The sequence below is a fragment of the Salvelinus alpinus genome, chromosome 17 (genome assembly GCF_045679555.1).
Source record: "Salvelinus alpinus chromosome 17, SLU_Salpinus.1, whole genome shotgun sequence".
Taxonomy (NCBI): domain Eukaryota; kingdom Metazoa; phylum Chordata; class Actinopteri; order Salmoniformes; family Salmonidae; genus Salvelinus; species Salvelinus alpinus.
Genome location: NC_092102.1, coordinates 47,135,965 through 47,151,682, shown reverse-complemented (window position 1 = coordinate 47,151,682; position 15,718 = coordinate 47,135,965). Strand labels below are relative to the sequence as shown.

The 15,718-nt window shown below is 43.1% G+C and overlaps 1 protein-coding gene across 1 annotated transcript; it reads left to right on the top strand.

The window, feature by feature from the left end:
* Positions 1-3,439: 3,439 nt before the first annotated feature.
* On the top strand, positions 3,440-14,999 carry LOC139543063 (pepsin A-like). The gene is made up of 9 exons (XM_071349192.1): positions 3,440-3,638; positions 3,821-3,965; positions 6,936-7,053; positions 7,449-7,567; positions 8,743-8,939; positions 9,166-9,282; positions 10,010-10,154; positions 10,467-10,565; positions 14,517-14,999. The coding sequence occupies exons 1-9, from the start codon at positions 3,580-3,582 to the stop codon at positions 14,652-14,654; spliced, it is 1,137 nt and encodes a 378-aa protein (XP_071205293.1). The 5' UTR covers positions 3,440-3,579; the 3' UTR covers positions 14,655-14,999.
* Positions 15,000-15,718: the final 719 nt, after the last annotated feature.

Genomic DNA, 15,718 nt, shown 5'->3' with positions numbered 1-15,718 from the left:
AAACCCAGCCTAAAACCCAAACAGCAAGCAATGCAGGTGTAGAAGCACGGTGGCTAGGAAAAACTCCCTAGAAAGGCCAAAATCTAGGAAGAAACCTAGAGAGGAACCAGGCTATGAGGGGTGGCCAGTCCTCTTCTGGCTGTGCGGGGTGGAGATTATAACAGAACATGGCCAAGATGTTTAAATTTTCATAAATGACCAGCATGGTCAAATAATAGTAATCACAGTGAACAGGTCAGGGTTCCATAGCCGCAGGCAGAACAGTTGAAACTGGAGCAGCAGCACGGCCAGGTGGACTGGGGACAACAAGGAGTCATCATGCCAGGTAGTCCTGAGGCATGGTCCTAGGGCTCAGGTCCTCCGAGAGAGAGAGAGAAAGAAAGAAAGAAAGAAAGAAAGAAAGAAAGAAAGAAAGAAAGAAAGAAAGAAAGAAAGAAAGAATTAGAGAGAGCATACTTAAATTCACACAGGACACCGGATAAGACAGGAGAAATACTCCAGATATAACAGACTGGCCTTAGCCCCCCGACACATAAACTACTGCAGCATAAATACTGGAGGCTGAGACAGGAGGGGTCAGGAGACACTGTGGCCCCATCCGATGATACCCCCGGACAGGGCCAAACAGGCAGGATATAACCCCACCCACTTTGCCAAAGCACAGCCCCCACACCACTAGAGGGATTTCTTCAACCACCAACTTACCATCCTGAGACAAGACCGAGTATAGCCCACAAAGATCTCCGCCACGGCACAACCCAAGGGGGGGTGCCAACCCAGACAGGAAGACCACGTCAGTGACTCAACCCACTCAAATCCAACTGAGGAAGGCATTTTTCATAATTTGTACCTGACTAGTCACACAAATGGGAGGTGTCTTCAAAATAGTATGCATATTATACATAAAATTGTCAAAATGTGATCATCATTTGTATGCGGTATATTGATTAGCCATTGGCTCAACTTGCCACACAGCTACAAGGATGCACATTCACGCTATGTTTAGGACCTCATATTGAAGCTTATAGAGACCCCAACTAATGTATTAAACAATCTTAAAACTACAATGCCTTCATGAAGTATTCACACCCGTTGACTTTTTCCACATTTTGTTGTGTTACAAAGTGGGATTAAAATGTATTTAATTGTCATTTTTTTGTCAACGATCTACACAAAATAATCTATAATGTCAAAGTGGAAGAGAAATGTGAATATTTTAATGTTTTTGTATGGTAATTAAAACACTACTATATCTTGACTAGATAAGTATTCAACCCCCTGAGTCAATACACGTTAGAATCACCTTCGACAGCGATTACAGCTGTGAGTCTTTTTGGGTAAGTCTCTAAGAGCTTTGCACAACTGGATTGTACAATATTTGCCCATTTATTATTTTTAAAATACTTCAAGCTCTGTCAAGTTGATTGTTGATCATTGCTATACAGCCATTTTCAAGTCTTGCCATCTATTTTCAAGCTGATTTAAGTCGAAACGGTAACTAGGCCACTCAGGAACATTCAATGTCTTCTTGGTAAGTAACGCCAGTTTATATTTGGCCTCGTGTTTTATGTTATTGTCCTGCTGAAAGGTGAATTCCTCTCCCAGTGTCTGTTGGAAAGCTGAACCAGGTTTTCCTCTAGGATTTTGCCTGTGCTTAGCTCTCTTTTTATCCTAAAAAAAACTCCCTAGTCCTTGCCGATGACAACCATACCCATAACATAATGCAGCCACCACCATGCTTGAAAATTTGAAGAGTGGTTCTCAGTGATGTGTTCTGTTGGATTTGCCCCAAACATAATGCTTTGTATTCAGGACAGAACATGCATTTCTTTGCCACATTTTTTTGCATTATTACTTTAGTGCCTAATTGCAAACAGGATACATGTTTTGGAATATGTTTATTCTGTACAGGCTTCCTTATTTCACACTGTCATGCAGGTTAGTATTGTGGAGTAACTCCAACGTTGTTGATCCATCCTCAGTTTTCTCCTATCACAGCCATTACACTCTGTAACTGTTTTAAAATCATCATTGGCCTCATGGTGAAATTCTTGAGCGGTTTCCTTCCTCTCCGGCAACTGAGTTAGGAAGGACGCCTGTATCTTTGTAGTAACTGGGTGCATTGATATACCATCCAAAGTGTAATTAATAACTTCACCATGCTCAAAGGGATATTCAGTATCTGCCTCTTTTTTTTTTACCCATCTACCAATAGGTGCCCTTCTTCGTGAGCCATTGGGAAACCTCTCTGGTCTTTGACTGTGCTTGAAATTCACTACTCGACTGAGGGTCCTTACAGACCTTGACTGACGGACCTTACCGTATATGTGAGGTACAGAGATGGAGTAGTCATTCACAAATTTTGTTAACCACTATTATTGCACACAGAGGGAATCCATGTAACGTATTATGTGACTTGTTAAGCAAAAATGTTACTCTTGAACTTATTTAGACTTGCCATAACAAATGGGTTGAATACTTATTGACTGATGACATTTTAGCTTTTAACTTTTTATTAATTTGTAAACATTTCTAAAAACAAAATTCCACTGTTACATTATGGGGTATTGTGTGTATGTCAGTGCCAAAAAATCTCAATTTAATACATTTTTAATTCAACAAAATGTGTGAAAAGTTAAGGGGTATGAATACTTTCTGAAGGCACTGTGTCTACTTTGGTTTAGCATCATGAAACCCATAACACAATACATTTATTTGACTTTGTTCATATCACATTTTTGTTGTACCTTACTTGCTTACCACTTTTTCCATGTGGTTTCTTCCTTCGCAGACCCCATGAAATAATGACCTCTTCATATAAATATTTGGTCACAGGATTCATTTTGTGTATGGTTTCCTAGAAATAAATTGTGTGTTAACTAACCCATTGGCACAACTTACCTCACTCTCCCCTACATATACAGTATGTATAGAAAATGAAGTTATATTTACATGTGAAAAAAACTAACATGGAACACACTTTGGAATATTATTCCACTGTTAATGTTTTTGTTAATTTGTCCCTTTGACTATATGATGATATACAAATATGTTATTTTTTTTCAATTACGAAACAAGGGTGATGGTGACTCAGACTTGTATCAGCTATTTCCCAAGATTAGATAATTAGACAATGACTGTTCATTAACATTGTTCCAAAGCATATTTACTTATGCTACTAATGCGTTTTATGTTTGTAACCATTGCACACTTTTCTTATCTGAAGTTCTGTTATCTTCTGTGTTCCAAATGGCACCCTATTCCCTATATAGTGCACCACTTTAGACCAGAGCCCTATGGCACCCTATTCCATATATAGTGCACTGCTTTTGACCAGAGGCATATGGGTCCTGTTCAAAAGTAGTGGACTATGTTGGTGATAGCGTGACATTTTGAGACGTACAAATTGTGTGATATTGTTTGCTAAGGGAAGGCATGGCATGACATGGTCAATTGGCTGTGGATTTGAGTCTTTACTGGCTGTGGATTGGGTCCTGGTGTACAGGATAACTGTATATAAGGCCTTGGTTCTCCTACTCTAACTTCACTCCCTGAATCCAAGAAGAACTAGAAGCACCCATGATGAAGTGGGCTATCGTCCTGTGTGCCCTAGTGGCCCTCTCCGAGTGTCATACCAGGTAAGTCCTGTTCCTCTCCGAGTGTCACACCAAGTAAGTCCTGTCCTCTCCGAGTGTCATACCAAGCAAGTCCTGTAATTTTCTTTTTTGTCTGTATATTCTGTTTGTTGTCACCAGGTCAAATTCCTAGTACATGTAATTGTCGAATAACGGTGATTCTGATTTTGATTGTGTGTTTTCAGGATTTCTCTGATCAAGGGGAAAACTGCCAGAGAAACCCTGATGGAGAAAGGTATATGGGAGGAGACTAGGCAGAAGTTCCCCTACAACCCTATGGCCAAGTTCAACCAGACTGGTGCAAATGAGGCAATGACCAACGATGCTGATGTAAGGCAGAGTCAGGAGCAGTATGGTCATATTCTGCATTAGCCTGGTGACTGATCTTTTTTGTGCTGTACAGCCAATGGCCATGGGAGTTATATACCATTATATACAACAGATTTGGTACCAGGCTAGTCTACAAAGGCTATATTGTAGGATCCTTCTGATTTATACTGAACAAAAATGTAGATGCGTCATGTAACAACTTCAAAGATTTTACTGAGTTACAGTTCATATAAGGAAATTTGTCAATTGAAATAAATGCATTAGACTTTAATCTATGAATTTCACATGACTGGGAATACAGATAAACATCTGTTGGTCACAGATATCATTTTTTTTTAAAGGTATGTGCGTGTATCAGGAAACCAGCCAGTATCTGGTGTGACCACCATTTTCCTAATGCAGCGCGACTCATCTCCTTTGCATAAAGTTGATCAGGCTGTTGATTGTGGCCAGTGGAAGGTTGTTGTCCCACTCCTCTTCATTGGCTGTGCGAAGTTGCTGGATATTGTCGGGAACTGGAACACGCTGTCGTACACATTGATCCAGAGCATCCCAAACATGCTCAATGGGTGATATGTCTGGTGAGTATGCAGGCCATTGAAGAACAGGGACATTTTCAGCTTCCAGGAATTGTGTGCAGATCCTTGTGACATGGGGCTGTGCATTATCAAGCTGAAACATGAGGTTATGGCGCCGGATGAATGGCACGACAATGGGCCTTAGGATCTCTTCACGGTATCTCTGTGCATTCAAATTGTCATCCATAAAATGCAATTGTGTTCGTTGTTCGTAGCTTATGCCTGCCCATACCATAACTCCACTGGCACCATGGGGCAGTCTGTTCACAACGTTGGCATCAGCAAACCGCTCACTCATATGACGCCATACAGGTGGTCTATAGTTGTGAGGCCGGTTGGATGTACTGCCAAATTCTCTAAAACGATGTTGGAGGAGACTTATGGTAGAGAAATTAACATTAAATTCTCTTGCAACAGCTCTGGTTGACATTCCTGCAATCGGCATGCCAATTGCATGCCGATCCTCAACAAGAGGGCCCCTCAGGGGTGTCTGCTCAGTCCCCTCCTGTACTCCCTGTCCACTCATGACTGCACGGCCAGGTACGACTCCAACACCACCATTAAGTTTGCTGATGACACAACAGTGGTAGGCCTGATCACCGAAAATTATGAGACAGCCTACAGGGAGGAGGTCAGAGACCTGACAGTGTGGTGCAAGGACAACAACCTCTCCCTCAACGTGGTCAAGACAAAGGAGATGATTGTGGATTACAGGAAAAGGAGGACCGAGCACGCCCCCATTCTCATCGAATGTGCTGTAGTGGAGCAGGTTGAGAGCTTCAAGTTCATTGGCGTCCACTTCACCAACAAACTAACATGGTCCAAGCACATCAATACAGCCGTGAAGAGGGCACGACAAAACCTATTCCCCCTCAGGAGACTGAAAAGATTTGGGATGGGTCCTCAGATCCTCAAAAGATTTTACAGCTGCACCATCGAGAGCAGCCTGACGGGTTGCACCACTGCCTGTTATGGCAACTGCTCGGCCTCCGATCACAAGGCGCTACAGAGCATAGTGCGTACGGCCCAGTACATCACCGGGGCCAAGCTTCCTGCCATCCAGGACCTCTATACCAGGTGGTGTCAGAGGAAGGCCCTAAAAATTGTCATAGACTCCAGCCACCCTAGTCATAGACTGTTCACTCTGCTACTGCACGGCAAGCGGTACTGGAGTGCCAAGTCTAGGTCCAAGAGGTTTCTAAACAGCTTCTACCCCCAAGCCATAAGACTCCTGAACAGCTAATCAAATGGCTATCCAGACCGTTTGCATTGCCCCCCTCCTACGCTGCTGCTACTCTGTTATTATCTATGCATAGCCACTTTAATAACTCTACCTACATGTACATAATTACCTCAATTACCTCAACACCGATACCCCCCACACATTGACACATTGACTCTGTACCGGTACCCCCTGTATATAGCCACCACATTGACACATTGACTCTGTACAGGTACCCCCTGTATATAGCCTCCACATTGACTCTGTACCGGTACCCCCTGTATATAGCCTCCACATTGACTCTGTACCGGTACCCCCTGTATATAGCCTCCACATTGACTCTGTACCAGTGCCCCCTGTATATAGCCTCCACATTGACTCTGTACCGGTACCCCCTGTATATAGCCTCCACATTGACTCTGTACCAGTGCCCCCTGTATATAGCCCCGCTATTGTTATTTACTGCTACTCTTTAATTATTTGTTATTATTTTCTGGTGTTTTCTTAAAACTGCATTGTTGGTTAAGGGCTTGTAAGTAAGCATTTCACTGTAAGGTCTACACCTGTTGTATTTGGTGCATGTGACAAATAACATTTGATATGATTTGATGCTCCCTCAACTTGAGTCATCTGTGGCATTGTGTTGTGTGACAAAACTGCACATTTTAGAGTGGCCTTTTATTGTCCCCAGCATAAGGTGCACCTGTGTAATGATCATACTGTTTAATCAGCTTCTTGATATGCCACACCTGTCAGGTGGATGGATTATCTTGGCAAACGAGGGTCTTCTGGGTCTTCACCTGAGCCTTGACACATGTAGGTAGGGGTAAAGTGACTGTGCATAGATAATAAACAGCGAGTAGCAGCAGTGTACAAACGGGGGGGGGGGGGGGTCTGATTGAAACATGTAGGTATTACAAAACTCGGTCAGGGAGAGGTTGAAAATGTCAGTGAAGACACTTGCCAGTTGGTCCGCCCATGTCTGAGTACACGTCCTGGTAATCGGCCCCGCGGCCTTGTGAATGTTGACCTGTAAACGTCTTGCTCACATCGGCTCACATCTGTATAAAAGACTGTTCAGTATATCTACATACCAGACCAACGACTGTTCAGTTCATACTGCAGTACTCTTGACTTACAGTAAATCTCTGTTTCACCGTCTCCCTGCAGTTGTCCTACTATGGCGTGATTTCCATTGGAACCCCTCCCCAGTCCTTCAAGGTCATCTTTGACACTGGTTCCTCCAACCTGTGGGTTCCCTCTGTCTACTGCTCCAGTCAGGCCTGCCGTGAGTATACTCCAGGGGTCTGGGTAGTCTCTCTGGATAGTCTCTCTAGGTAGTCTCACAGTGTAGTCTCTGAGTTCTCTCTCTGAGTCGTCCCTTGTGACAGTGTTGCACAAACAGTGTCATATTAAGTACCTAGCCAGAGAATGGGAGACTTGGTTATGGGTTGAGGTTCGTGTCTGAGGGGAGTACCTTGAGGTTTACTGCATAAGGGTGTTGGCTCGACACAATAAAACATGAAATTGGACAAATGTATTTAAATATTTTCCCCTTTACAGTGTGTATTGCAGAGAATAACTCAATGTTTGAAATACCAATGAATCAATTAATGAATGTTCGGTTTTGCAATGGTATGGTATGTGCTTGATCTGTAATAAACATGTTCATGTTTTGAATAGAGAACCATGACAAATTCAATCCTGGATTGTCCAGCACCTTCAAGTGGGGAAGCAAGACTGTTTACATTCAGTATGGATCTGGCAGCATGACTGGAAAGCTGGCATACGACACTGTTTCGGTAAGTATTTGTGAATGTAGCTAGCTACCTATTATTGTCAGAAGCGTCATGCCCATAGGGGGCACGTGCCCTCTCAGATTTGTCCTGCTTCAATATATTTTTTTTAATAATAGCACTAGACTTCTTTTCCCTCCGTACTAGCACTGACTTTGCTGATGGGTACTTTATTGAGGAAAAAATGCCATGAATGAGAAGTGGTTGTTCCATTTAGCGATCTGAAGCCGAATGCACAAACTGCAAGTCACTTTGGATAAGAGTGTCTGCTAAATGACTAAAATGTTAATAATAACATATTTTTTCTTCTCTGTAATACTACTAGCCACACATTTTAGCCACACGTGTTATGAAGTTGGCTTTAGTTAGCCCAGATAGGTTCCCAACCTCAAAACTAGCTAATAAGAAGCCATTTCAGGCTATTAATCAAGTTAGAGTAGCTAGCTTGTCTAACTATCTTAGCTGGCATGCCTAATGGCAAGGTTGGCAGACTTTAGAAAAGCTAGCAATAACTAAATGTACTGAATAACACTCACATTCCTTTCAATCTTTTACCCAGATTTTAACAGAGATGCAGAGAAGCATATTTGGTTTCTTAAAAAATAATAACACCAGTTAGACAGCTTAGATATGCTGAAAAATATATATATATATATTTTTTCTTTTACATATAATTAAGCGTAATTATTATGGCTCTAGTTTGCTGGAAAAAAGCTGTTTCAGTTTTATTTTTTTTATTGCTAAATTATCCAATTTACGGACGGGGACCACCCCCCCCATTCCATCCTAATGTAATGACGCCCCTGATTATTGTGATATATTTTTCATTGACACTTCATACTGTACATTATATACAACCCCAAAATAATCTTAGTCACATTTTATGTCACATGATAATAAAAAACAAATATATATTAGTAACTGGCTCCAGTATAGTCAGCATAGAAATATAATTACTATTTTGGGTACACTCAATATGGCCGCCGGTCCACACATCACAAAACAATTGAATTGGAATATCCGTTCTAGTATTTCTATTTCCATGTTCCCCAGGTGCACTCAATATGGCAGACTCAATTTGGCCCATCACAGTACATTTGACTGAAATGGGGATAACCATTCTAGTGTAATTATATTTCTATGGAGCCAAGTGACTGACGTCTGCTGTTGTGTGTTTCCAGGTGGGAGGTATCTCTGTCACCCAGCAGATCTTTGGTGCCAGTGAGACCGAGGGTCCCTTCATGGCCTACATGGTTGCCGACGGTATCCTGGGCCTGGCTTTCCCCAACCTGGCAGCCTCTGGAGCCACACCAGTCTTTGACAACATGATGACGAATGGTCTCGTGGCCCAGTCCCTCTTCTCTGTCTACCTGAGCGGGTAACATAGTTACTATACAAATACGCCTGGACTGGAGGTGGCATTTGGATGGCGAGAGTGGCATTTTGTCTTAGTTGTGATATAAATATCTAAGTACCAGTGCATTGATAGTAAATACAATTAAACAATTGCTTTAATGCCTTTGAAGGAGAGGTGGCCACCATTTTTTTTTTAAAGTGTTGATAATTAAAACAACCTTTTTTGACCATTTCTCCTCGACCAATAGAAACTCAGCAGAGGGTAGCGTGTTGTCCTTCGGTGTCATCGAGCCTTCCTACTACACCGGACAAATCACCTGGATCCCCCTGTCCTCCGAGACCTATTGGCAGATCAACATGGACAGGTAGGTACACTAGTCCACACAGAGCCTATATCCATGTCCTATATATCGCCTTTACTCTCTACACAGAGAATTAAGTCCCTGTTCAACATGTTATCAACTTTTGGATCATCCCTTCATGCCACCTCCCATAACCTATAGACCAGGGGTGTCCAACTCATTCCATGGAGGACCTAGTGTCTGCGGTTTTTTGTTTTTCTTACTACTTTTTAGCTACTTTGCTACTACTTAGCATGTTAGCTAACTCTTCCCCTAACCTTAAACTTATTAGCTAACCCTTTCCCAAACCTCAACCATTTGACCTAACTCGTAAACTTAACCCTAACCCCTAACCCCTAGCCTAGCTAACGTTAGCCAGCTAGCTAACATTAGCCACCTAGCTAGAATTCATAACATATAATACGTTTGCAAATCTGTAAAATATAGTACGTTTAGCTATTTTTTTCTTTACATATAGTACATTCGGCAAATTCGTAACATATAATACGAATTGTAATTCGTAACATATCATACGAAATGGGTGATGGACATCCACAAATTAATACATACCATACAAAATGTAAAATATCATACTAAATGGAGTGTCTCAGTGTACTTCCAGTCTGGAGCCTTTGACTGAATCTTGCCGTGCACTTACCAAGTTCAAGTTCATTTGCTCATTTAAAAAACACAATAACAGCAAGAAATACATACAACAACAGTTAAATACAGCTAATATTTGTCCTTCCAGTGTTACCATCAACGGCAACACAGTGGCTTGCAATGGTGGTTGTCAGGCTATCATAGATACTGGCACCTCCCTGATCGTCGGTCCAACCGATGACATCAAAAACATGAACTACTGGGTCGGAGCCACCATCAACCAGTACGGATATGTGAGTGACACGCACGCACACGCAAACGCACACACCGACCGATACAGAGATGTGAGTCCAATTATAGGGTTTTTCAAACTACTGAGCCAAGCCGAGCCAACCCAAGCTGCCTGGCCTTGTTAACTGTTGGAACTAATTGTGTTGTTGGAACGTGTTGAACAAGTGTGAACAGCAAATATCTGCGCAAGCATATTTAGGTTGGAACCGGCATGGTATAAGTGTGTTTTGTTGTTGTTTTTCTCAAATCACCGGCTCCCCTTTCATTAACCACAGTATAAAGTATAAAGGGTGACGTTATTATTTCTCTCCTAGACCACCGTGAACTGCAACATCATTCCCAACATGCCCGAGGTGACCTTCACCCTCAACGGAAACACCTTCACCATCCCTGCCTCTGCCTACACCATCCAGGTAGAGTCTACTAAAAGACATGTTACATACAACCTATCACCTCCCAGGTAGAGTCTACTAAAATACATGTTACATACAACCTATCACCTCCCAGGTAGAGTCTACTAAAATACATGTTACATACAACCTATCACCTCTCAGGTAGAGTCTACTAAAAGACATGTTACATACAACCTATCACCTCTCAGGTAGAGTCTACTAAAAGACATGTTACATACAACCTATCACCTCTCAGGTAGAGTCTACTGAAAGACATGTTACATACAACCTATCACCTCTCAGGTAGAGTCTACTGAAAGACATGTTACATACAACCTATCACCTCTCAGGTAGAGTCTACTGAAAGACATGTTACATACAACCTATCACCTCCCAGGTAGAGTCTACTAAAAGACATGTTACATACAACCTATCACCTCCCAGGTAGAGTCTACTGAAAGACATGTTGTTGCATCAATCAAATTTAATCAAATGTAATTATAAAGCCCTTTTTACATAGGCTGATGTCACAAAGTGCTATACAGAAACCCATCCTAAAACCCCAAACAGCAAGCAATGCAGATGTAGAAGCATGGTGGCTAGGCAAACTCCCTCGAAAGGCAGGAACCTAGGATGAAACCTAGAAAGGAACCAGGCTCTGAGGGGTGGCCAGTCCTCTTCTGGCTGTGCCGGGCGGAGATTATAACAGTACATGGCCAAGATGTTCAAACGTTCATAGATGACCAGTAGGGCCAAATAATAATAATCACAGTGGTTTGTAGAGGGTGCAACAGGTCAGCACCTCAGGAGTAAATGTCAGTTGGCTTTTCATTGCCGATCATTCAGAGTTAGAGACAGCAGGTGCGGTAGAGAGGAGAGAGTCGAAAACAGCAGGTCCGGGACAAGGTAGCACATCCGGTGAACAGGTCAGGGTTCCATAGCCGCAGGCAGAACAGTTGAAACTGGAGCAGCAGCACGACCAGGTGGACTGGGGAGAGCAAGAAGTCATGAGGCCAGGTAGTCCTGAGGCATGGACCTAGGGCTCAGGTCCTCCGAGAGAAAGAGAAAGAGAGCGAGAAAGAGAGAAAGAAAGAGAATGAGATGGAGCATACTTAAATTCACACAGGACACCGGATAAGACAGGAGAAATACTCCAGATATATCAGACTGACCCTAGCCCCCTGACACAAACTATTGCAGCATAATTACTGTAGGCTGAGACAGGAGGGGTCGGGAGACACTGTGGCACCGTCCGACTATACCCCCGGACAGGGCCAACCAGGCAGGATATAACCCCATCCACTTTGCCAAAGCACAGCCCCCACACCACCAGCGGGATATCTTCAACCACCAACTTACTATCCTGTGACAAGGCCGAGTATAACCCACGGCATGAACCCGAGGGGGGGCCAACCCGGACAGGAAGATCACGTCAGAGACTCAACCCACTCAGTCCCCTCCTAGGGACTGCATGGAAGAGCACCAGTAAGCCAGTGACTCAACCCTCGTAATAGGGTTAGAGGCAGAGAATCCCAGTGGAGAGAGGGGAACCGGCCAAGCAGAGATAGCAAGGGTGGTTCGTCGCTCCAGTGCCTTTCCGTTCACCTTCACAGCCCTGGGCCAGACTACACTCCATCATCGGACCTACTGAAGAGATAAGTCTTCAAGAAACACTTAAAGGTTGAGGTTGAGACCGAGTCTGCATCTCTCACATGGATAGGCAGACCATTCCATAAAAATTTAGCTCTATAGGAGAAAGCCCTGTCTCCAGCTGTTTGCTTAGAAATTCTAGGGACAATAAGGAGGCCTGTGTCTTGTGACCGTAGCGTACGTGTAGGTATGTACGGCAGGACTAAATCGAAAAGATAGATAGATAGGAGCAAGCCCATGTAATACTTTGTAGGTTAGCAGTAAAACCTTGAAATCAGCCCTAGTCTTAACAGGAAGCCAGTGTAGAGAGCGTAGCACTGGAGTAATATGATCATATTTTGGGGTTCTAGTCAAGATTCTAGCAGCCGTGTTTAGCACTAACTGAAGTTAATTTTGTGCTTTATCCAGGTAGCCGGAAAGTAGAGCATTGCAGTAGTCTAACCTAGAAGTGACAAAAGCATGGATACATTTTTCTGCATAATTTTCGGACAGAAAGTTTCAGATTTTTGCAATGTGACATAGATGGAAAAAGCTGTCCTTGAAACAGTCTTGATATGTTTGTCAAAAGAGAGATCAGAGTCCAGAGTAACGCCGAGGGCCTTTACAGTTATATTTGAGACGACTGTACAACCATCAGATTAATTGTCAGATCCAACAGAAGATCACTTTGTTTCTTGGGACCTAGCATCTCTGTTTTGTACGAGTTTAAAAGTAAAACATTTGGCGCCATCTACTTCCTTATGTCTGAAACACAGGCTTCCAGGATATAGGCTATAGGATATATAGGCCAATAGCTTTTAATATTTTCTGGGTCATGGTTTGGCTTTTTCAAGAGAGGCTTTATTACTGCCACTTTTAGTGAGTTTGGTACACATCTGGTAGATAAGGAGCCGTTTATTATGTTCAACATAGGAGGGCCTAGCACAGGAAGCAGCTCTTTCAGTAGTTTGGTTGGAATAGGGTCCAGTATGCAGCTTTTAGGTTTAGAGGCCATGACTATTTATCAATGTGTCAAGAGATATAGCATTGAAAAACTTGAGTGTCTCCCTTGATCCTAGATCCTGGCAGGGTTGTGCAGACTCAGGACAACTGAGCTTTGAAGAGGAGTCTGTAATTTGCTTTCTAATGATCATGATCTTTTCATCAAAGAAGTTCATGAATTTATCACTGCTGAAGTGAAAGCCATCCTCTCTTGGGGAATGCTGCTTTTTAGTTCGCTTTGTGACAGTATCAAAAGCACATTTTGTATTGTTCTTATTCTCCTCAATTAAGTTGGAAAAATAGGATGATCGAGCAGCACTGAGGGCTCTTCGATACTGCACGGTACTGTTTTTCCAAGCTAAACGGAAGACTTCCAGTTTGGTGTAGCGCCATTTCCGTTCCAATTTTCTGGAAGCTTGCTTCAGGGCTCGGGTATTTTCTGTATACTGGGGAGCTAGTTTCTTATGACAAATGTTTTTTGTTTTTAGGGGTGCGACTGCATCTAGGGTATTACGCAAGGTTAAATTAAGTTCCTCAGTTAGGTGGTTAACCGATTGTTGTCCTCTGACGTCCTTGGGTAGTTGGAGGGAGTCTGGAATGGCATCTAGGAATCTTTGGGTTGTCCAAGAATTTATAGCACAGCTTTTGATGATCCTTGGTTGGGGTCGCAGCAGATTATTTGTTGCGATTGAAAACGTAATAAAATGGTTGTCCGATAGTCCGGAATATGAGGAAAAACATTAAGATCCACAATATTTAATCCACGGGACAAAACTAGGTCCATAGTATGACTGCGGCAGTGAGTAGGTCCAGAGACATGTTAGACAAAACCTACTAAGTCGATGATGGCTCCGAAAGCCTTTTGGGGTAGGTCTGTGGACTTTTCCATGAGAATATTAGTCACCAAAAATGTGAATATTATCTACAAGGTCTACAAGGTCCAATAGGAATTACATACAACATATCACCTCCCAGGTAGAGTCTACTGAAAGACATGTTACATACAACATATCACCTCCCAGGTAGAGTCTACTGAAAGACATGTTGTTACATACAACCTATCACCTCCCAGATAGAGTCTACTGAAAGACATGTTGTTACATACAACATATCACCTCCCAGGTAGAGTCTACTGAAAGACATGTTGTTACATACAACCTATCTGATCTTTAATGATGTGTTTCGGAGCAAGCTCCTTCATCAGAGCTCCCGTATATCTGAGACTTGACTTCTTTCTTTAAGATCCTAGTGGAGCAAAGGGCCTCATATCTAAGAGGAAAAGCAATGGTATCAGAAAGAAATCCTGATTTTACTCCCCCCCCTCTTCTTCTCTCTCTCTAGGACTCCTACGGCTGCAGGACTGGTTTTGGTAACGGTGGATTTCAGCAGCTTTGGGTCCTTGGAGATGTCTTCATCAGGCAGTACTATACAATCTTCGACAGGGACAACAACATGGTTGGTCTGGCCAATGCTGTGTAAGAGATCCACTAGATCTACAGAGGTCCACTTATCCCAGAGATCTTAAAAGATCCTTGCTAGATGAAATCCTGACAGCGGAAAATCCGCGTAAATAGTGCAATAGAGCCGACATATGCAGCGTATACCGTGAATGAAGTCTCTGGCAAATGCGGGAACATCACCTTTTAAATTTATAGCGTGGTTTTCCACAGTCTGGATTGAATCGAGACCCTAGTTTTCCAGGTAATGAATAGTATGTTGTATATGTGATTTATGCTCTAAACTGGTTGGGGAAATTTTGCAGATTGTTAAATGTATTCAAATTCTAATGTATTTTAACATTGCAAATAAAGCCTATGTTCTGTGTTTCGTTGTCTGTAGCTTTTCTTCCCTGAAGTGAAACTATCCTCTTGTGGAACCTCTTCATGTAAGATAAGAATAGGGATAGAATATTGACCCAAACATGGTGGATGCAGGTAGGCCCAGAGACATAGACCCAAACATGGTGGAGGCAAGTAGACCCAGAGACATAGACCCAAACATGGTGGATGCAGGTAGGCCCAGAGACATGGACCCGAACATAGTGGAGGCAGGTAGGCCCAGAGACATGGACCCGAACATAGTGGAGGCAGGTAGGCCCAGAGACATAGACCCAAACATGGTGGATGCAGGTAGGCCCAGAGACATAGACCCAAACATAGTGGATGCAGGTAGGCCCAGAGACATAGACCCAAACATAGTGGAGGCAGGTAGGCCCAGAGACATGGACCCGAACATAGTGGAGGCAGGTAGGCTCCGAGACAGAACCAAACATGGTGGAGGCAGGTAGTCCCAGAGACATAGACCCAAACATGGTGGAGGCAGGTAGGCCCAGAGACATAGACCCAAACATGGTGGAGGCAGGTAGGCCCAGAGACATAGACCCAAACATGGTGGAGGCAGGTAGACCCAGAGACATAGACCCAAACATAGTGGATGCAGGTAGGCCCAGAGACATAGACCCAAACATAGTGGAGGCAGGTAGGCCCAGAGACATGGACCCGAACATAGTGGAGGCAGGTAGGCTCCGAGACAGAACCAAACAT